Below are 23345 nucleotides of genomic sequence, written 5' to 3' on the forward strand. Positions count from 1 at the left end.
TAAGCATGGACGCCTGCTAAAAGATGCTGCTGTTTGCTCACTCTTAATCCTGTTTAAGCATGAAGCATTCTGTTATCCAGACAGGATCAAAAGAGTAAGGCTAAATCACTTTCTTCAAGCTTCCTGTGTCTTTGCTTTCCTCTTATAATGAGTTGTCCATCACTTTCCGTTGGAGAAATATACACTTTTCCACACTCTGCCGAGGCTGGTATTATAACAGATTCAGGTATAAACAACCAAGATAAAATGTTTAAAGACTGCTCATTCTTCACCAGTTTCCCTACCTATGTGAGCTTTGGTTGAATGTAACAGTAATTTAAACCAAAATATATAATTGCTAGCCATTTAATTGACATAATGACATACCATATACAATTCCATCTGGATAAAATCACTTAAAAGCAAGTAGAACTACCACAAAAAATACTGACAAACAGGACAAAGGCCTTTAGCAAACAAACCTTGCTATTAAGACACAACAGGCAATACTTTTTTAAATGGTACAATAAAGCCACACAGCAAGCAGTATTTAGCCACTAAGAGCATGCCCAGTCTGAATATAAATAAGATATAATAGCGTTCTATCATAAGTATTCAAAATCAGCCAACTGCTTTAGTGAGTTTAAACTTCTCTGTTAGCATGTTTTATTCATGACTCAGCGCGAACACCAGGGAAGCATGTCGCTATTCAGCTCTCCCAACACGCATACACTCAATTTATGCTGTTAATCGTGTCTTATCACATCCTAAAGAATAACAAATCTCTGAACTGGAAGCCCTGTTCTCCGATGAAAATGCTAATTGTGATTTAGCTTCACAGGGTCTATTAATATAAATGATTCTGAATAAAGTCATAATTTTGTTAGTTGCAATGGATACAGGTTGACATGCTTTGGTTTCTTTGAATCCTTTATGTATGGGTAGTGTCAGTGTGACATGCAATACTTAATCTAAAAAAATGTAAACACCATTTTGCAAATTTAAAAAAAATTAAAAGTTAAAATAAAAAGTCTATGGACGTACTATACTGTAATTATAAATCAGACAGCAGAAAAAAGAGCTGAACCCTGTTGTTAGACAGAACAAAGGCAGACATAACATCATGCATGAAAACAACAACAGTTGGGACACTTAATCTAGTTTTATTTTTATTTAACTGTGGAGTATCTGATGCATCTGTGCAAATAAAGCTGTCCATAAAAAGATGCAGGGACACCTGTGTTTGTCGATCCCCATACAAAATCACATCTGTGCCAGACTTCTAGAGACTAATGACCAAACAATGCTTATCTATTCATAGCGTCCATTGGGCCTACTCATGGACTATAATGATCTATGCATCATGTCACTTACATAAAGCAGTAAAAATATCAATAACATATGTCTGAGCTTAGTATTGTGTATTAAAGTACTAAGAAATGGAATTTAGTTTATATCTGTGTCAAATCCATTTTTAATTTAGGCATGTCTGAAATTCAGTGGTTGAAATGTAGGTATGGTTTCAGAACATATTAAAGTATTATATGTCTCCATATTTTGTTATTTACAAATAAACTTACATTTCATTCAATACTGATAATTAGAAATGTACTATTTTCCAAAATATTAATGTGCTACTGAATGCATTTTTCATTCTTGTTAAAGTAGCCAACTGTGTTGTTAGCTTAGCAACACGAAAACCCCAGTTGAAATCAATTGTCTTCAGTCAGTCACTTTAGATGTTCTCTTATGGTTAGGATGTTGCCTTATAAGGCAGCTACCAAAGGAGGTAATACACAGCAAGGCTGCCTACCAAGTTTTGGAACAGAGCTTTGCTTATGTTTGGGAGTAATTTTCTTTGCCAAATTAATTCTTTCAGAATGGTTCATTTGTTATGTCTCTCCTTTACATGAAGTAAACTATTGTCTATAAGCAGTTTATTCATGTTACGTCTACTTGTCCGTTACTTTGCTACAGTGAATCCATATTTTGTCTATAGCACTCTTTATGACATGTCTATATTGACATGGTACGTCTGTATTTCATCTGTCCATGTGTCATTCCATCTGTATCATGTCAGTTTGCGTATATCTTTGTAATGTTCTGTCCATGCTTTGTCTACCCATCTCTAAATGGCAATGGTAGAGTGTGTTAGAGTGTCAGTCTGCAGACTAGAGGGTAGTGATCCCTCCTGAATGGCAACTGGCCATCTGCTACAGCGTGAAGCAGCTGTGAAGGCGCAGTAGGGAGGACCCATCCCTGGTTAAGCTAACTAAGCTGAGCTCTACCGATTTCCCCATGGCATTGGTGAACTGCTTGTTTTTGCAGCCCGCCACTAATTAAGGGGACGAGGGGGAGAGTGACAAGGGTTCTGATCATGGAATCAGTTTGATAAAGGCCAGTTCACATAAAGTCCGATGCAACAAAATGACAGAAGTATTCACAAACAAAAATATTCATAAACCCATTGAGTCCAATGATGAATTTAAAGTTTCTCTGGAAATATCTTAATATACATTTTTTCATGATCTGAATATCAGGGGGAACAAAATTGTGTGAATAAAACAATGGAAGATCATCACAGTACAATATTTTAGAGTCTGTTTGAAGGAGTTCATAGAAATGCATTGTTTAATTTTTAAAATCTTCTCATGGAAATGTATAATGCTGAAAATTCAGACTTGGTGGTACACTTTAAGCCTTAAAGTCAAAGTGAAATCAAAATGGACCCAATTTATTTCCTTACAAACATTTTCCTGGTCTTATTGAGAACGACTTTTTGCAATTCAAAAAATATATATATATATTTTATCGTAACAAACTCAAAATGTGATATCTTGCTTGGTCTCTAAAATAACGTTTTTCAGGTGGTCACCGAGCCCTTTAATAAAGCCCTACTATCCCTACTAAAGAGACAACTTTCTATGATCCAATCAATTTCACTTGAAGTATGTCACATCACAGAAGTAAATGGGTTGCAAATGTTATTTCAAGTCAGGATTCACATAAACACAAACCTTTTGGGGAACATTTAATTTTAGGAGAATTTCTTGAAGAACCTGGAAAGACCTGTGCAAAACCACTAACATAAATGTGTTAGCAAGCAGCAATCATCCAGCACTAACCTAATCTGAGCTCAAGATTAACTAGTCTGACTGTTTTGATACTCTAATTAAAATGCCTTGCACGAGGCACAGACAGGCGCCATGACCATTACCAGCCACTTGTAGGGAGATTAGGAGCCACAGGGCTGTCAAGCACAGTTTCTAGCAGTCGTTCAATGTAGACCCATCAGGGACAAAGGAGCCAACATCACCACATAGTGCATACCTTTCCTGCTTTTAAGCCAAGAGCACCTAGTTCAGCAAAGTTAGAGAGAGATCAAGTTTACGTCTGTGCCGCATTCTCGCTCAATTCTAAAAATTTGAACTAAAGGGGAAAATGACCTGTAAGTTTACAGAGACTGGGAGCACTAATTCTCTCTTCTTCTTAGTCGTTTTATTAAATAAGTCCCCTACATTGAAATCAATAGGTTGAACAGTGTTTAATCACAGGAAGACTTTTCTTTTTTTGGCAAATGTCTCTTTTTGGCTAAGTACTAAGACCACTTCCACACTAATTAAATTTAGTTTTAAAACTTCAACTTCACCATTTTACAAAGTTAGTGGTAATGGAGTTTTTTTGAAATGCTAAATTTTTGGTTAAGGAAAACATCAATCCATTATGAACGAGAGATGTAAACATAGCAAAATTAATACGTTTTTCAAACGAAAATGTATTAGTATGGATTTGGCCTAATAGAACCTTTAATGGAATTGTTAAAAAACTGCTAATGATTTGTTACATGGAATCGAAATCGGAACCAGAAAAGTTAAATTCTTTACAATTACAATCCCTAGATTAATGTATATTATGATCTGGAGTACATGAGCCAATCATAATTTCTGTGAACATACATCTCTATAAATGTGTGCACTTGTGCATGCATGTGTGTGTGTTCATGTGAGGAAGATGCATCCTTCTGGATCATCAGTTAGCCACTGGGGAGCTCTAAAGTAGAGAGAGAGGGTGAGAGGGACAGAGAGAAAGAGAGAGGGCAGGCATGGTGCCAGACACCTTAATGAAGAGGATCTGTGTGAATTATCTGGGGATAGGGCCAGTCAGGAGCCTGATCCGCTGTATTTGCTATTTGATTCACAATGGTCTACACACACACACACACACACACACACACACACACACACACACACACACACACACACACACACACACACACACACACAGATCTCCAATCTATCCTTAATTCTCCACCATCCCAATAGCATGTTATTTCCAAAAAGACCAATGTCAATCCATTGCAATAATGCAATCCCTCATTGCAATATCATATCAGAAACGTTTCTACACACCAACACACATGTGGTTTCTGCACATGCTTGGAGAGGTCAGCGGAGTCGAGTTGGCCCAGTGGCGATTCTATATTTTTCAATTTTAAAGGGGTGGGCAAAATGTGCACAGAGTGGCAATGAATAATTTCACGTGAATATGAAATTATGTTCTCGAAAAGTGGATTTATTACCTCATACTTGTTACTTTCTGTAACAGAGGAAAGGTTGGGCAAGGAGGAGGCAGGAACAGGCTGAACAGTCAACATAAGTTTAATGGTCAACACAAACTTAACCAACATAAAACATAAGGACACACACACAACGCAGCCGTGTGCGTCTCTCTCTCTCTCTCAAACCGGCATCTCGGGCTGCCCCTTATCTCACTCTCCCACTGATCAGCTGATTCAGCACCGGCCGTGCCACACCCTCCTCTTCGTCACCCTCCTCCCCCGCCAATTTCAGGCCGGGGCGCCACCGGTCTGACTACCCCCCCATCTCTGGAAGGGAGACGCTACCCTTACGGCCATTCTGTCAGTCGGTGGTCCACCCCACCTCCAGCGAACCTGGGGGAGAGACGAGGGGAGGCGTGGGGAGAGGGATAGGGTGAGCGGAGACACAGAGAGAGAGAGACAGAGAGAGAGAGAGAGAGAGAGAGAGAGCGAAGAACTTGCTTGCCAGCTCCCGGATGTGCTGTCGCCAGGTCCTCAACCGCTCTTTCGCCCTCTGGTGGATGGCAGCTTGCTCTACCCCTGGCAGATGGCCGCTCCTCCTCCAGCCCTGGTAGACGGAACTGCTCCTCCCCTTCTCGGCAGATGGCCGCAGTTCCTCTGGCTCTCGGCGGCCGGCAGCAAACCCTCCGTCTTCAGGCAGACAGCCGGGGCTGCTCTCTCTCTCTCTCTCTCGCCGGCATCTGCCCCTTATCTCGCTCTCCCGCTGATCAGCTGATTCAACACAGGCAGTGCTCCATCACGGCCCGGTGAGGCCCTCCTCCTCGTCACACTTTCTTTTCAAGTAATTTAGACAAAGTGACTCACTTAAACTTTATAAATTATTGGATAAAAATTACAAGATAAAATATGAGATTTAATTTTCTTTGTAAGCTCATTATACAGTGGAAAAAAGGGCTAATCATTTTAATAACATTGTTTAACTGGATATGAAAAATATACAGTCAGTTTATGAAAGCTACACAGTAGAAAATCTTTGAAAGGCTGGACCTCCATGAATTATCGACCAGCTACCAATCAAATCAGAAACACTACAACATGCCAGCACACGTGTGGTTAATGCACATGCTTACGAAGCTGGACACATGAGTAAGCAGGTGCTTGGGAAAGGATGAGTCAACAGATCGCTTTTACACTTCAAACAAGTCTTTCCCCCTATTCATTAAAGCCCAGCTACATACTGCTGACACACATAGACCTTAATTGTGAGTGACCCCAATGCCAGCCAAAAGCATGCAGTGGCCAACGAAGCCTGCAAAATTTGCCTCGGAGCAACCGCCCACTCCCATGATGCATTGTGAGTGACGTAATCGAGTTGTCTTGTAACTGAGTCACCCTTTACACTTAAACTACTTATCTAATTGAACATATTGAAATATTTTGCAATAAATGTAAAATATATTGTTTCTATACTTATGATCAACAACCTAAAATCAATAGTTTTATATATTTCCATCATTTTTATTAAATTACGTAATTCACAATGCTTCATGGGATTGTAGTTTGTACCCTCATGAAAGACGGAAAGTACACAGCCTTGAACCTTTGTCTTTTTGTATGATTTTCCAAAAAAATTTTGCCTCAAAAAAGCTTGTGATGTTGTGATTCACCTTGGAGCTGGATGGTTTGATTCATGGCTTAGAATTGTTTTATGGAGGATTTTATGAAAAGTCTATGTAAAAAAGAATGGGAAAAATACTACCGGAACCCAGACACTGAATAGGGTAGGGCACTGTTGTGCTCTATTAAAGGAATGTTCCATGTTCAATTTAAGTCATGCTCAATCGACAGCATTTGTAGCATAATGTTGATTACCACAACAACAAAAATGTAACTTGTCCCTAGTTCATTTAAATAAAATTATTAAAAAAAAGCAAATTAAAAAGGCACTTACAATGGAAGCACTCCTTCAAATCTATAGTAACAAGACCAAGCCTTAACGTTACTCATGGTAACAATTTTTAAGTGTGATGAAACTGATTACTAACTTTACTTATCAGTGTAAAGTTCTATCAAATATTAGAACTTTGTTGTCATGATGACGTAAAACCCTGTAATCTGCTAAATGCTGTAAAGACAATAAATCCTTGATTTACTTAAGCACATATTAACATGTTTAATGTTTAAGTCTTGTGGCTATACTTTTGAAACAGTGTGCATATTAATGTTTATGGGCCAGCCCCATTCTCTTCAATTGTAAGTGCTTTCCCGTAACCAAATGTTTTGTTATTTTATAAATTAATACTATGCCCCAAAGCTGTTGATTGAGCAGATGATATATCAATGTCTCACAATGTATGATGAATGACATTAGATGTTAAGCATGGATGAGTGTCCTTGTCTGACAATTTTTTTGCCCAGTCTGGTATAGAGGTTAGGAGTAACTAGCTAAGTGCGCCATTAGAGAAACCAGCAAACAGCCTGCCAATCAAATGTAATTGACAGCAGCATGACAGATGCAGTCTGATGGAGCAGTGGGTTTGAGAAAGAGCTCATGTGATGGCCCCAATACGTCTTTGTTTCTTTTCATCTTTCATCCATTTTTCCAAGAATGAGTGATTTGAAAAGGGCTGACGATCCCTTTGAAGCCCAACATCGGCTGTTGGGTTGTTAACAAACAGAGACCATTTACTGTTGCAGAGAACACAAAAATAAACATATATATATACACATGGCCCTTAACAGGAGAGAAAGCTTTTAGTCCCGCTTTCACACGGCCAGTGCGATCAAAGCAGAATCTTTCACAAAAGCGACTGTGCTGTCATCAACAGCTAATGCAGAGAAACAGCCACTGGAAAATTGTAAAAGGGGAATGCGAAGTGGCCACTCATTAGATTTACTGAAAGAACCCCTACACACCATACAAACAAAAAGTATGCATCCCTCAGTGGGTAAGGAAGTTCTAACAATATGGTTGTCTAATCTTGCTGGTCGCTTTCATGCCTAAAAACAAGAAATGTTCTTGTCTCCAAGGAGCTGTTAAAGCAGGATGCTTTCTTGAGTTCAAAAACAGCTACACAGAATACTGCAACAGAATACAGGTGTCTCAAGGCCAGTTTTTAATATTTAAACAGTTTATATAGAGACATGGTGTCTTAAAAACGAGATATGATGCATCCATCCATTGACCAATAAAAAGATAAATTGTGTAGACGGAATGCGAGTGCATCTTTTATTTGCCAAATAAATCTTCCAGTTAGTGTGAATTCCAGTTGAAAAGGAAAATATCAAGAGCAAGTTACCATTTGTTAAAAAAAATTCAATAACTTTAAGAATGCATTTATGTGTGCGATGCATGTCTTGGGAAGAACAACACCAGCGCTTGTTCTCAGAGGACCCCTGCTGCCTTTCATCTACTGCCCACCAGCGATATAATGTCAGATATCCTAAAGTTATAAGCATTAGGTTTACACAAGGAAATCAGCACTGACATCAATGTCATACAGCGACACAAAGCTCAGACATGGTTTATACATGCCACATGATAACGCACAAGTTATAAGATATTTGACATCAATATGAAATGCTAAATTCAAGTCAAATTAATTAATGCATTAATCACTAAGCCAACAAAATTTAACAAATTAATGGACAAACAAACAAGCAAGAGGCTTGCTCACCAATGTGACAACATTTTCAAAGCATTTAATAAAACAAAAAAAACCTGACTAAGCATTTCAAGTACAACCCTTAATGAATTAATTGCAAATATCAAACTGATTTATCATCTACTCTACAAAAAAGTAAACTAACAAGAGACAAACCAACAGTGTAGCACCATATCCATTAACCAAGATTAAGAAATGCTGTAAAAGTACAGCTCATTGTTAGTTCAAATGAACTAATGTTGTTAACAAATGTTTACAAATACAAGCTTATTGTAAAGTGTTACCATAAATACTTCAAGTAACCTCACAAAAGACAGATCAATCCACAATACTGACCACTAGTAAAGTATTCAAACATCTCCAATATTCCAGTTTCGCAGCTAATGTTGATATGCATGAATCCAATAATTTGCTTTGAGCACATAATTCTTAGTAATATACATGTTTATATTGATAATCTGAGAAATAGTCCTAAGCAACAGTAATAAGAAATAGAAGTCCACAAAGATTCTTGCCCAATGCTCTAAAGTTCTCCTAAAGTGCTTTATTGATCATTGAGATCAATTTCTGCATCGACTTCTGTTTAAAATAAGGGAGTTGTTACCTGACATACTTCATACAGCAGTTTGTATTGCTCTTGAGGCTTCTGTAGAGTACACAATCTGCATCCCATGATGGACAGATCACACCATCTAGTCTTCTCATGGAGGAGAGCAGGAAGTCAGCATGCTCCCTCCCTCTCTCGTGCACATTTGGCTGCTATCTTGACCGTAAACCTCGTCTTCTCTCTTCCCTTTCCTCCTCCTTCTTCAGTCCCGTTTTCCTTTATTCTGTAAGTTTTACACAAGCTCTCATGTATGCAGTATGCATTGTATGCCTGGAGATGTATCTCAGTACAGCATTCCCCTCTCTGAATCTCCCAGTCTGCTTCAGCTGCTTACACTGGCAAGACACTACTACACATGCACGCCCACTCATGCATATTAAGCACTTACTTATTGAATATTTATGTGTGGGCTGTCCCACACACAACAGAGAACATGAGTTCATTACTCTTTCTACCTGTTGTATAAACAAAAGGCATTATGCCAACAAAAACAACCATCTAATTGGGTCTGATAATTATGCAAACCGTAATAATTCAAGATGAGTCATTCAAACACAACAAAATAGAAGCACTGATGTAATAAATAAATGGATGCTTTTCCATTCTCCACTTATACTGAGAAATAATAGAATTTCTCAGAACTGTAAAGGCTGATACAATGAGAAAAGAGAATGCTTTGGAGGCCTAACAAAAGTCTTTATTTCGGCGACCTTTATATATGCATGAGGACAATAGAACCTACAGGGCAGTTCTTGGGGCCTTTTTTTGCTAATAAGTGGGCTGACAGCCAAGCAAATGTATTTACAGACTGAACGCATCTTCCTTTCACATCATGGACCATGCTGAGGTAACTGATGCAAAATTACATGGTTTCTAGCTAATTCGTGAGCTGCACATTACGGCACCATAGTTGACAATAGGGCAGAGCAGACCTGGCATCGGTCATGTCCACCACTGTTGTGCCACGCAGCCAACGAAACATAAGTGCCAATTAGAGGAAAGTTAAAGTTCCATGCTAGGACAGCCTTCCATATTCGCATGAGAAGAACTATGATATAATTTCACACGCTAATAATTTAATAAACAACACTCCATACAAAGCATCATATGCTTTATGACTTTGTCATAAAAGTCACCAAATGCAAACTTCTTTCAAACACAGCACAAGAAAAAATGTAATTGGTGACAGCGTTTGTTATATCTTGCCATCTGTCGCTTTTTTAGTTTTTGTTAAACGATTCGGCAAAAGTTTATTGAGTGTGTTTTTTTGCTTATACCCAATCAGCTGCAGGCATGTTGTGTTCAGTTGACTCGCAAAGCTTTTCATATTCCTTATATTCAATGCGGTGGGTAGTTTGAAGATGGTAAAACAGGTTGGTAGTTGAGCTGCTTTCGACTGTAACTGATTTTTTTCCCTATCAAAAACCAAACCACCTTATGCTATTGATGACGAACAATGTCTAGCAATTTAATCTTGTGTGGGTTGCAAGGTTGTTGATGTCTGATGATCTTCACCGTTTCTTCGCTCATTTTTAACTTCTGTCATTACACACCGCAATCGAATGTGCAACATCACGATCTGAATGCGCATGTACAGTAGTATATACTATACTGTAGCACGCAGTGAATTCGTGGACACTTAATACGGCTTTTTGATTGATTTTTGAAAACGAGTTACATACTCGATAATGTGATTTCGCATATCGTTAAAAAACAATTGCGATATTATCGTAGACGATATATATCTCACACCCCTATATCAGATACGAAAATATTATTACAGACATGAGTTTAAGCCGCCTCTCATTGACCGGGAATGTGTCAATAGGGAGTTACACAGGAAGTCAGTTGGCATGCACAATCCATTCCTACCTGTCTATGTGACATGGGCTAGGATGAGAACCGAAGTGTGCTTGTATGTATTATGTATGTTTAATCTGGTGGCAGTGGTGGGGTCCTTTCACCAGATGTTTCCAGATGATACTCATCAGTCCCAGATTGCCACATTCCTAATGTTTTCCAGGCTGACAGGGTGAGGCTTCACTGAGTTAATTCACTTCCAATATCAAGTGCTGTCCAAATAATTCCATCAAACCTTTTCTACATATCTGGTTTTGGGAATGCTGGACAGTCCTGAACAACTAAGATCAAATGATGATATCAAAGCTCTCAAAGAAAACAAAGTACTGCATGATGAGGGGCTCGTTAATTTGATGGTATGATTCCCTAATATGGACGTTTTGTTTTCTTTCATCATCTTCATGTTCCTATATGTAGTCCCTAGGGGTATTGTTTGGCCTTGTTATGAGTGTGCATATATGTGCATGTGATTTTGTGTCTGTATGAATGTGTACTCTATATGGATTAACCTATGACCTGCCTTCAGCTGAGATCGGGGCAGCTGTGGCTCAGGTAGAAGAGCGGGTTGTCGCAGGGTTGGTGGTTCGATTCCCGGCTCACGTGACTCCACATGCTGAAGTGTCCTTGGACAAGACACTAAACCCCAAGTTGCTCCCAATGGCAGGCTAGAGACTTGCATGGCAGCTCTACCATCATTGGTGTGTGAATGTTTGTGTGAATGGGTGAATGAGATAAAGTGTAAAGCGATTTGAATACTGCTAAGGTTAAAAAGGTGCTATATAAGTGCAGGCCATCTTCAAAAAGATTTTCAGACTTTCGACTCATCTCGCCTTCAACAATAGGATTATTATACAAGCATGACCAACAAAATGTCATGCATTTATTAAACTTTACACATTCACAGGGACATGCACACACAAAAACACACACAAAGTACAAACTCTGTAAGTCATTCATTCATTAATATTGTTGTCAACTCTTCAGGTAAACTGGGCCACCTTTTGTGATAAATGGCAAAATATGGCTCAGTTTACCTGAATTTTTAGCACTGTTAAATTTATTTAACCCATTTACCAAATTTGATATTAAAACGGCTTCATTCTGTATGCAATGAATAAAACACGTTCAGTATATACTATTTTATCTATTATATAAATATGTAATACATACTGTATACTTTATAGGGATATATGTATTAAATAAATGTAATATAAATTATGCCTATTATATATAAACTAGAGCTGTCTGTATATTACAATTTTTAATCATGATTAATCTCATGATATTTCATAGTTAATCGTGAGTAATCTCAGATTTTAAAAGTGCTGAAATATGACTCAATGTATATTTTAATACAATGTTACTATTTCCTGAAAAATGCATTTATTCCCTTCTTTGGAAAGAACAATACAATAGAACAAAACAATTTGAAACAATAATGGTATATTAACATTTTCCAAGGGTTCCACCCTTTAACCAGTGTTCAGAACTCACACGGAGTGGAGTAAAATGTCAGAATCTAATGTCAAATCGGTACATGCCTTAACCGTGAAGAAGAAAAAAATTAACGTCTTATACACTTTAAATTAATCACTTCCATTAAAGCATTAATGCTGACAGCACTAATATAAAAACACATTTTCATAGTTTTTATAACCTCATTAATTCAGAGGCTAAATTAAATATTTGTACTTTTAAAAATTTGTTATTCTGTAGAACCATAGGATCTTCCCTGGGGAACATATTTTATTTCTCTAATGTGGAGTAAAAGGGCACTTTGATCTCTAAATTCTGGAGAAACCCCCAAAAATGTCTATAAATTGATCATTAGAGGTAGTGGAACTCGTGTTGTCTGAGCCAAACAAAAGAAGCAGACCAAGTCACAGATAATGATGTTTGGTGGGGTGTCACAACCACATGGGAGTTGGAGGAAGGGCCAAAGAGGAGGCGAGTTATCAGAAGGGGGACGGTGGCTCAATCATCCCTACTTTAATTAAGACATCACTGGCACTGTCCTCTTGCTCGGGGTCTAAGCTCTGATGCAAACATTCATATTCATCAGATATTCTTCCAGATGTCTTACTGTGGCCCCACTGGTCCAGATTATCATTTGTCTCTGTTGATTTTTTAACAGCCACTACAGGGGGCCACGGATATTAATGAATCCAAGGAGGAATGCGGACTAGTAAAATCAAAGAATATCACTTGAAAACACTGAACAGCATTATGCTGTATTTAACCAATAAGTTACATGAGGCTGTGCTATATTGTGAATAGATCCTTTTCACAGTCTGTAAAGACGTGTAAATCTAGCAAACATTTTAATATTTTTAAATCTTTTAATTATTTCGTGTAAATTTAAAACATAATTATATTATTATGCTATATTGTGTTATATTATTATATTGTATTACAGTAATATATTACCCTGGCATTAATACAAAATAAATAATGTCAACGCTATATTTTTTTTTTCTTGATTTTTTTCTTTTTCAGTTTGAGCAAACAGGAATACAAACAGGAATACAAAAAATATACAGTATTTGCTGTGGTATGCCATTCACCGCTATAAAAGTTTACCATACTATTTGGTTTACTTCCACATTCCAAACCCATGGACATGTTTAAAGAGTCCATACAGTCATAGATATACCCATTTTTAGGCACCAGTGCAGTGGCACCCTTTAGCCTATCCTATATTTACTATTAAACATGGTTTCATGTGCTTTTCAATATGTAAGGACACAAATTTTGAAATTTCACAAGTTGCATCTTTCCACTAGAAGATATAAGCTGTGTCCCAAATGACACATTATGTACTGTGCACTTACAAAATAACACGTAACATTTTTTTTACTACACAGAAACGTTCGCCATTAGAGAGCTGAAGGAAGTGACATTTTGAACTCAAGCGTTGTGAGTTCAAAATGTCAGTGTTGCCGCTAGCTTTAGCATACTAGTCACCCTCAGTTCAACACTTATATCTCAATTACATATTTACACAGCATGGTATGATGGTAAAGCATTTAACTCACTTTTGTAAGGTGCCGTCTTCACAGAAGTTTCGCTAGTTGCCATATTCTCCATTATTAATAAAAAAATTTTGCCAGACCAGCTTTGCTGCAGCTAACTCTGCCCCATCCGCTATGCCGCTGGCACTGAGTGCACAAACGGTCCAGCATACCACACTCTGTTTTGATGGTTGAAAAAGTGCATCATCCATGTACTTGTAGTACTCTTCTTTTTCTGGCATTTTCATTGTATACATACTATTTTCACTACTTGCACTACATAATGTCAAAGAAAAGTGCAGAAGTGTGCAGTTTGGGACGCACCTATAGACCCTGATGTAAATCTACCTAAGGTGAATATTTAGCCTTTATGGGTGTGATGTAGTGAAGTACACAGTTGCTACAGTAGGTGAATAGCTTTTGGAGTCATAGTAGTTATTATGTAATCTATTTAGCATAGCTGGAAGCTTTATTGACCAATCAGGACCAGAATAGCTCATTTGCTAATTCTTACTCTGTCAATACCCCAATAAAACGTAAGCAGTTCTCTGGTAGATCTGCTAGATTCAGTACAGTTCCCTCAAAATATTTCCCATTCAATTGGTCTTAAACACCAGATGGTTTCTCACCGACAGTACATCACAATACGTACCTCTCTCCACTTAACACTCTTTGCGCTGGAGATCAGAGTTCAGACCTAGCTTGGTTGGGAGTTAATGGAGCCATGCCCCGGCATTTCTGAAGCACAGCTAGGCTAAATGCCATTCTATCACTCTCTTAATCGGACAGTTTAAGCTCTGCGAGGAAGAGGGAGAGAGAGATTTAGAAGTGCTTGTCAGACTTTTATATCAGAGTAAAGTTTAAAGAGCAAGAGGCCATTGATCTGAGACAACAGTGGGGGAGGCAAGGATGCTGCAGCAATGGACAGACACAAGGTGATGGGGACAGGATAAGAATGAAAGAGACATATTGTGTCAGCCCAGTTACACAAGGGTAACGCATGCTTGCATCATCAAAACATTGGACTTGGAGTGTTTTAATGTTTTTTGGAAGATTCCGGTTAACAAAAATTGTGCACCGGATGCGTCTGTTGATGTGATGTGCCAAAACGGCTTGAGGCTGTCTACACTGGATGTGTCAAAATAAATATTATAAATGTAGTGCATCAAAAATGGCTGTGGGCACAATGATTGACTTGAGAAACAGGTAAATGGGTAAATAACATATATCCTCATTTATTTTATTTCAGACGCATCCTGTGTAGACAGCAACATTGATTATAATGGCAGTGTGACTTGCTTTTGATGCGACACTAGCATCCAGTGTATACAGGATGTAAGGCCATGTCCACATTAACATGATTCTGTTCTAAAACGTGTTCACGCCTCGCATCCATGTTACAATGCTGTTTCCTCCACCGGAAAACTAATAAATAATTGATCACTTTAAAAAATAATTTAATAATATAAAGATAATGTTTAATACAATTATTGTATCAATATAATACATTTAAAATATTAATACATAATATATAACATATTTTATATATTATATTAATACATTAAATAAATACTTAATATGAGTGCTTCGAAAACCCTATCCATTATTGTATGCTTTGGGACATTATGATGTTAGGAAACTGAAAACTGACTTTTCGAATGAATGTGTGGATGAGCCCTAACAATTCTATCTCTCTGCCTACCCAAAGCTTGCCTACAAACACACATACTGAAACAAAGTCACACACACCACATTCACCAGAAAAGATGCATGTAGGTGAATCAAGGCTTTTGGAAAGAGTCAACGAGAAACAGAAGCATATTAAACTTCTAAAACTTCAGAAACAGTCAAGACTGCAACACAGCCATGGAAAAACATTCATGGCACACCTGAAAGAATTAGACAGCAAATCATTTGGAAGGATTTTAGAGTGACATAGCCAGAAAAAGTCCCAAAAGGGGTACAGGACTCCTAGTAAATGAACAACTGATAGTGAAAGCTGTCAGGCTCTGGACTGAGAGGATAAAAACGGATTTAGATGTGAATAAATTGGCAGAGGTGATGACAGAGGTGGGGCTTAACTGAGGTAAGTTTATTCTCAGTCTCTGACTGGCACATCTAATATCTCTTCAGCCCTGGCTGGATTCCAGCAAGCAGTCATCTGCCCTCACTGGACAAAGCGGAATTACTGACTATAATAAGGCCATTAAAATCAGGACCTAACCTTTGCCACAGTAAAATCTCTTCACTGCAAACCCATTCCTAATAAAACAATATTTACGGTTCATTATCTAAATGCCATGACATTCCTTCACCGAGCTAACTCCCAGTGCTTGTCACCACCACTATTAGACAGGATATTAAAAGATTTAATATTCAGTCTATGGCTCTTAATGCGGTGGGAGCGAGGTTCGGCATTTTTATCAGGCATTTTATAAAAGTGCTGTCCATCTTAGAGTCACCGTGAATGGTTAATCTGATTAGTGCATAATCAACAGCACTTAATCTGATCTTAAATTAGTACAGACATGACTTGGACATATGTATAGTTTAGAATGAGATGATTTATGAATTTAGACCTTGGTGTACCAATCAAGGGCCATCATTAATGGTGCTTACTATTACTATTGCACATACATGGGGTTATGGATTTGAACAAAACACATGGATTTAAACATTGCTGCATAACTTGTTGCACACTCTTTGCACTACAGACAAGAACAATACCTCAAATAGAAAGGAGAGATAATTATTGAGTAGAGGTGTGCATAGCTGCTGATAAGGGGGGCAACTGTCATAGATATACCCATAGTCAACTTTTGTTCCAGATCGGGGCCCGGACTAATGGGCGGCCACAGAAAGGCTGTTCCATATTTTAGAGTGCATCTAAATGCGTTCAGCAGAAAATGCGGATATAAACATGCTGCAACAGGGAAAGCTGTCATGGTATTTCATGTTGATAGGATTAAAGACAACCCCACACCATACCCACCCGAATGGGGGCTATCCCCAAGAATTTCTAACTGCAGCCATGAAGGAGTGATTTTACTTTGACTCACAGAAGGACTAAGCAACACCCTGGGAACCATTCAGAACACCCTAGCAACCATCTAGCAACATCATATCAAACCCCAAAACATCTTGGTAGAGGATTTTGCAGGGGCAAGCACCACTTTACATGGTTTTTCATTAAAAACATGTAAAAATCTAAAGATCTTTTTGCACAAGTATCTTCTGCCTTAAAACAGAACAGTGGACGTCTTTGAGGATTCACAAAAATCTTATGAACATTTGCACATGCACAGTCAGAGCTGATTACTTAAAAACAGAGGAGGAATATAATCTGTTTAGTCTTGCAATCATTTACGCATAGCAAGCCGACCAGGGAATATCTGGGAGATGCGTCCTCTCCTACAGGCTTATGGGATTACCTCGGACATGACCTGTACAGTTAAAAAAAAAATGTAAAATGTAAATGGTTGCCAGATGTTGTCATGCACTGTACGAGCAGTAAATAGGTTGTGTACAGGGTGGTGCTGAGCCATGACTATTTACAATAATGTATACTTAACCGTGTTCACTTTAAATACCTTTTAGGCAATCACTATGAAATCAAATCTGATTATCAAGGTAGAATTGCGGTTTTTAAGCCTAAATACTGGGGGTTCCACAGTATTTTGATTTTGTTTTGTTTTTAATTCTGGAAAAAGAATTCAATTACACCACTGAGACTATATTTATTTAAAATACCGTACAGTAGCACTAGGGTAATTACATTTTTCTTTTTCCAGCAACAAGTAATTTGTCTTTGCGCAGTGTTACACATTCACAGCCAATCAAAAAATATTTGATGTTTAATCCAGTAATATGGAGCAGGATTTTGGACTAATGACATTTCACTGTGGATACGGCTACCCAACGTGAGGCCACAAAAATAAAACAACCAGTCTCGGCTGGTTAGAGCAAAAATTCAGATTAACGTGGAAGGGATTCCATAAGGACATGTTCGAAACCTGCGCACTATGACTGCTTGTGACTCTTTAGTACAGTCAACACCAGGCACACGTGAAGACGACAGCACACAGATGCATCAGTATGTCTAAAAAAACTGGGCTGCATGCGTCCAGTCCACGCATACTGTACTTATGATGAAATTTGTTCCAACAGGGAACATTGTATACTTTGTTGCCAAGGTATACTTTCACCTTTAACGTTCCAACAGGGTCTACAACATCCTCTCACTTTTTTTCCAGCATCCTTTCTCCACATGTATCCACTCCAGACAATACAAACCTTGTTAGCATTCAAATCAGATCAGATGCCAAAGTGTAATCAGATAACAATCAAAAGGTGCAATTTATCAAATTTCCACCTGTGATTTGTCTCTTTGTATTTAAACACAAATGTCTGGGGCTTTAGTTACCAGTCTCCAATCGTTTTAACATACATGAAAAATTCATTTGTAACAACTGGCATTACTTAACGTCTCAATTTCGCTTTCAGACTACAGGTTCGCCAATCTTATTGACTTCTTAGGCTTCTTAGGAAGATGCATGGTTCTGATTGATTTATGTATGCATTAAGGGATAATGATTTCTGTAGAGTCAAATAAATGCATTAAAATGCTAGATTAAAAAGACGTGTTTGCAGGTTGAACAACCCTGTTAAAATGCATACTTGACAAAAGCACAGTGCTAACCATCTGCTAACCAACTGTTTGTGGTAAAAATGAAAGTCTTTACTTTGAATATGTTTCCAAAAGCCTGAGAACAGCAACAAATGCTAATATATACGGTCATTTGGGAGCTTTTGAGTATAATTGTTGTTCCTTCAAATCTATTTAAGAGAGAGGAACCAGCCACAAAGAGACGGTTTCCCCATTAGCAAACTCCACAGTGTTCCTTTACTCCAGGGTTATTAGCATGGCTCTAATTCCCTAAGAGCTGTTTCCCCCACAATGCTACAGCCAGTTGCTTGCTTGTTTGAAGTTAATTTCACACTAGTCTTTGCATAGCCCCTCGTTCCTGGCCAAGAATGGGGGAAAATGGATGACTGAGGCTTTTAAAAAGTTTTAATTTTCATCCAATTCAAACTTCATTTGTGCTGAAGTACTCTGCAAAAGCTGTCATTATGGAATACAATACTATGGCTCAGTTAGAGGGACAACAGAATCCATTAAGCAAGTGAATGGAGGAGTGTCTTCACCATCTTGTGCTGCCTGACAAAGAAAGAGTGAGTGAAAGTGAAAGAGACTGTTTTGTAAACACAAAATATCTGGCATACAGCTGCTAAAACATACAGAGATATTCTGTTGCCTAAGGGGAGACAATACAATACGGTCTGTTTGCAAACTACCTGACAGATACCTCTTGATCTGTGCGTTTGTGCGTGTTAGGCATTGTAGTTAGGCTTGACAGATATTATGGCATCAGAAGAATCACAGAGGACAGTTTATGTCTGTCAAATATAATATTTGTCTAGTTTGTGTATATTTGTATATATGGTTATGTGTACAATAAAGCAGTGACATTTAATAAACTAGTACAGATGAATGGGAAAGAAGAATAATGTTTGATTAAAATGTTTTACTATAATTACATTTTTATTGATCTTATTATTATTAAATAATATAATGATAATGTTTAATACAATTACCCTGTTACTTAATACAATACATTTAGAGTATTAATACATAGTATATAACATTTTATACATTATATTAATACATGATATGTAATATGAAGTATTTTAAAATAATAATTCTTAATTAATATACACTTTAAATAATATTATTGTTTTTAATATCTAATATTGTAAAATTACGTTTTCAATAATCCTTCAGTATTATTTAACATAATAAATGTAGAATATTAATACATAAATATCTAATTATAACTCATATAAATACTTAATATTATGTAATATATGTAATATAATACTTGTATTGCTATTTATTTTTTAATAATATTATAGTTTAAAATAAATGCTATAATAAACCAAAACTGCTTTTTGTTTCATCTTGGCAAATTAATAAACGCTCTCCGTTCTTTTCAGAGAGCATACTCACTTTTTTAGTATAGTATAGTAAATAAACACGCAGGTCTTGAATTCAGCATGGCTTTTGAAGTATTGCCTTCAGAAATAAACAAATAAAGGCATCATTGGAGGTTATGAAGGTACTACGGAAGAGGATTAGGGCCAAGCAATAATAAAAAAATAAAACCATCTCGAGATTAAAGTCATTATAATGCGAGAATAAACTCATTAAATATCGAGAATAAAGTCATTATAATGCGAGATTAAACTTAACGAGTTTTTTCTCGAAACACAACGACTTTATTCTCGATATTTAATGAGTTTATTCTCAAGATTGTATTTAGACTTTTTTCTCGAAATTTAAGTAAAGTCTCAATCTTCAATACAACACACAGCAACAAGTGAATGATTTACTTACTCTTTTAATATAAATGCTGAATTTAGAATATTATCTGAAATTAGACCATCATTCTGCTGTACATCCTGTGGTTGTGTTATAGTTTAGAAACTTATATAACTATATTTATTTACATTGTGGTCAATAACAGTGGAACTTTTACACATTCACCGGAAATGCAGCTACTGCTTACTTCCGCATTGCAAAATAAGGTGGATACATACACAGAGACGATTCCTAATGTAACCCAGCTTCTTTGTTATATTAATCACTGCTGCTCTCTCTGACTTTGCGTTCTCTAATGGAGTCATAGTCACTGAGGCATATCCTTTCTCTTCTGACTGTCTTTTCTATCACATGTTTTCAATTACTATTGCCAGAACACACAAAGAAAACCAGTGCCATAATTCAATAAGGACACAAAGGGAAGGGCAGGGGAAGCCCCCCTTATTGTCACCGCAACGGGTGAGTGACACTGGCCGTTCTGCATCTTTCTCCAAGAACCCATAACAATGAATTCTAATTCATACTCGCCATTCAAATGTTGACACCAGGACCCTGTAGGGCCTTTAGGGGTTGTGTTATCCGTGAGAGTGTGTGTAGACAATAAGAAATACACACGTTTTCCCTAGCATTCACACTGACAGTAGGCAATGGAAGGATCGTTAAAACTAAGTAGCAACATTAACAAAACAAGATAACTGAGTTCTTTAAAATGTCATGAGTCAAATATAATAATTGGTGTAGTACACTGTGAATTATTTATTTCCCATTTTCTCTCTTAAACCAGAAACACAAGTACACAAGTAAACAAACGGCGATGCATTGGCCAGGGCATTGCCAATGTGCTGTCCGGCTGAACATACATTGCGTGCATTTTTGCATTACTGTGGCAGTAATAAACCTCTGTCATCAATGGGGTGATAGAGTTTCCTTTGAAAGTCTGACAGAAAGACTCAGTACAAAGGAGTTCACAAAGGTGCACTCTTTCATTTTTAGGGCTCTATTTTCGTGGCCACGCTAAGCACAGAGCTACGCCAACGACCACACATTATGTCTTATCCAATTTTCACGAGAACACTAATTCCAAGTGCAATTTTTGTGCCAGCGCAAAGCACAAGTGGGTGTGAGTGAGTGTTTGCACTATATGTAGCTGTATGCATGCAAACGGTGGGTGTTTTTTTAATGAAGTGGGACAAAATGCAATCTAAAGTCAAAACTCTGCGTTCCTGCATTTGCAGTTTGGAGATTCCACCAGAGGGTGATACTAAAGTTCAAGTCCAAACTCTGAAAATATAAGTGGAACATCCCATTACGTCCCTAACAATAACTGTTGTAGACGTTGTATGAAACAGAAATGTATGAGATTTGTGTTAAACTTTCTGGAGGTCATTGTTTATTTTTAAAATATTATTATTACTATGCTTAGTCTATATTTACAATTGTATTTATAATCTAATTGGTGTTTTTTCACCTGTTGTTTTTGAGTGACTTTAAGTCACTGCAAAAGGGGAAGGTGGAAGAAGTTGGAGAGGGTTATATGTTTGGATTTGGGTAGGTGGGTGTTATACAGTATATTATTTTGTTTCAAGTTTAATTTGAATTTAGAAATATTTTTGGTAAATTTTTTTAATGCTTTGATAAATTTTTAAAGCAAAATTTAACATAGAAGAGAAGTGCGTGCAAAAATCCACAGCCTAACCTGAAAGGCCTATAAAATCATTGTTAACACTAACCATAATTTGTGTGTCAGTAGATCAAAAGTGTATTCATTACTAACATCTGACCAAAAGTTCAGTTTCAGGCTGCAGTGAACTTAAGCCCAAAGTATACTTCGGTTTTGACGCAAACTGGATTATTTCATCTTCAGGAGTTTAGTCCTTTATAGATGCCTTTATATTCCTTCAGAATTGAGTTATACAAATGCTGGTATCTCCTGACCTCCTCACACACGCATTCTTGACATGCACATCCACTGTTGTTTCTATCCATGGCTGAGTTCGGAATGGCATTCTACCCATGCTAATCTTAATACATCTGCCATACGTGTCTATGCCAGAAATAGTATGTGTAGTAATGCAATTCGAAACTCTGCCCATGTCTCCCACTATTTAGTGCTGATTACATCTTCTTCAAGCGCTTTTTCGTGAAAGCAACATCTCAATTGAGTGTTTCCACCTTGTTGACCAACTAATTATTGCAAATAATTCCAGGCGGATGTGCATTCTGTGCAGAGTGTGTTCAGTGTTGGAGCACTATGCTGATGATGAAATTTGCGTCACATGTCCTGTACGCATATGTCTAGCGCTAGCTTCTGACTGAAGTATACAATGCGCTTTATGGTCTCAGGGTGAAGATAGAACACATCAGGATAAGAGGAAAACACAGAGACAAGAGAGAAATACAATAAGTGGTGCTTACAAGCATCACTCTTACTATGTCTAAAACTAAGGTTTAGGGATTTTTTGAAACCCCTAACACTTAAGGCCAATGTTTACTCTGGTTTTCCATTATGAGTGATGCACATTTAGTCATCATCACCATAGATATTCATACATAGATCCCTTATTAGCAGCTGTTCCCTATCTGTCACTCACTCGAGGTTATGTCGATGTAGTGACACTAGGGGTCACCCTTGTTAGCCCCAAACACATCTGATCTTTGAGAAAAGGCCAATGGGAATTGGCGAGTGGAATTTGCATGCCACTCCCCAGGATATACGGGTATAAAAGTTAATATGTGTAAAATTCTGATTTTATCTTCGGAGCCGAGCGGTTGGGTTTCAGTGAGCTGAATTTCTCCGCAGATCCATTCACCTATTCACCTCTGCAGGGAGAACGCCCCTGGATGCTTCATCGGTCTAAAATAATTTATTCTTACTCTAAAAGAGCATATATATTGTTCTAAAAGTGTGGCAATCACAGAGAGCATCTTTTTAAAGATGCCTTTCCGTTTGTGTATAATTCCTGGTTGCGGTCTTTACCTCTCCGCTTCTTGGGTGCTGCACACGCAGAGACAGCGTTTGTGGATGGGTCGTGTTCTCACTGCGAGAGCATGACTATGGAAACGTTGTGGTCAGGGCTTTCCTTCCTCAGAGGGAAAGCCACCCAAGCGTCTCCCCGCCATGGTCCTTCTACCTACGGGTTTGAGGCCGCACTGGGGGCGATTTGGGGATTCCAATGGGAGCCGCTCTGCCGAGTTACCCCCTACGGACCTCCCATTCCCAGCACGC

General features: G+C 37.8%; 1 protein-coding gene across 2 annotated transcripts in view; it reads right to left on the minus strand.

Annotated features, from left to right (window-relative positions):
• Positions 1 to 23345, minus strand: part of LOC127654311 (E3 ubiquitin-protein ligase PDZRN3-B-like) — a 149502-nt gene that overhangs the window by 14948 nt on the left and 111209 nt on the right. Inside the window, exon 1 of one of the 2 annotated variants that reach the window (XM_052141437.1) lies at positions 8807 to 9131. The exons of the other annotated variant lie outside the window; for it this stretch is intronic. Coding sequence (XP_051997397.1) covers positions 8807 to 8875 — 69 coding nt within the window. The 5' untranslated portion in view covers positions 8876 to 9131. Of the gene's footprint in view, positions 1 to 8806; positions 9132 to 23345 lie in introns of those variants that run through there. 2 annotated transcript variants of the gene reach the window in all.

The sequence above is a fragment of the Xyrauchen texanus genome, chromosome 13, assembly GCF_025860055.1.
Source record: "Xyrauchen texanus isolate HMW12.3.18 chromosome 13, RBS_HiC_50CHRs, whole genome shotgun sequence".
Taxonomy (NCBI): domain Eukaryota; kingdom Metazoa; phylum Chordata; class Actinopteri; order Cypriniformes; family Catostomidae; genus Xyrauchen; species Xyrauchen texanus.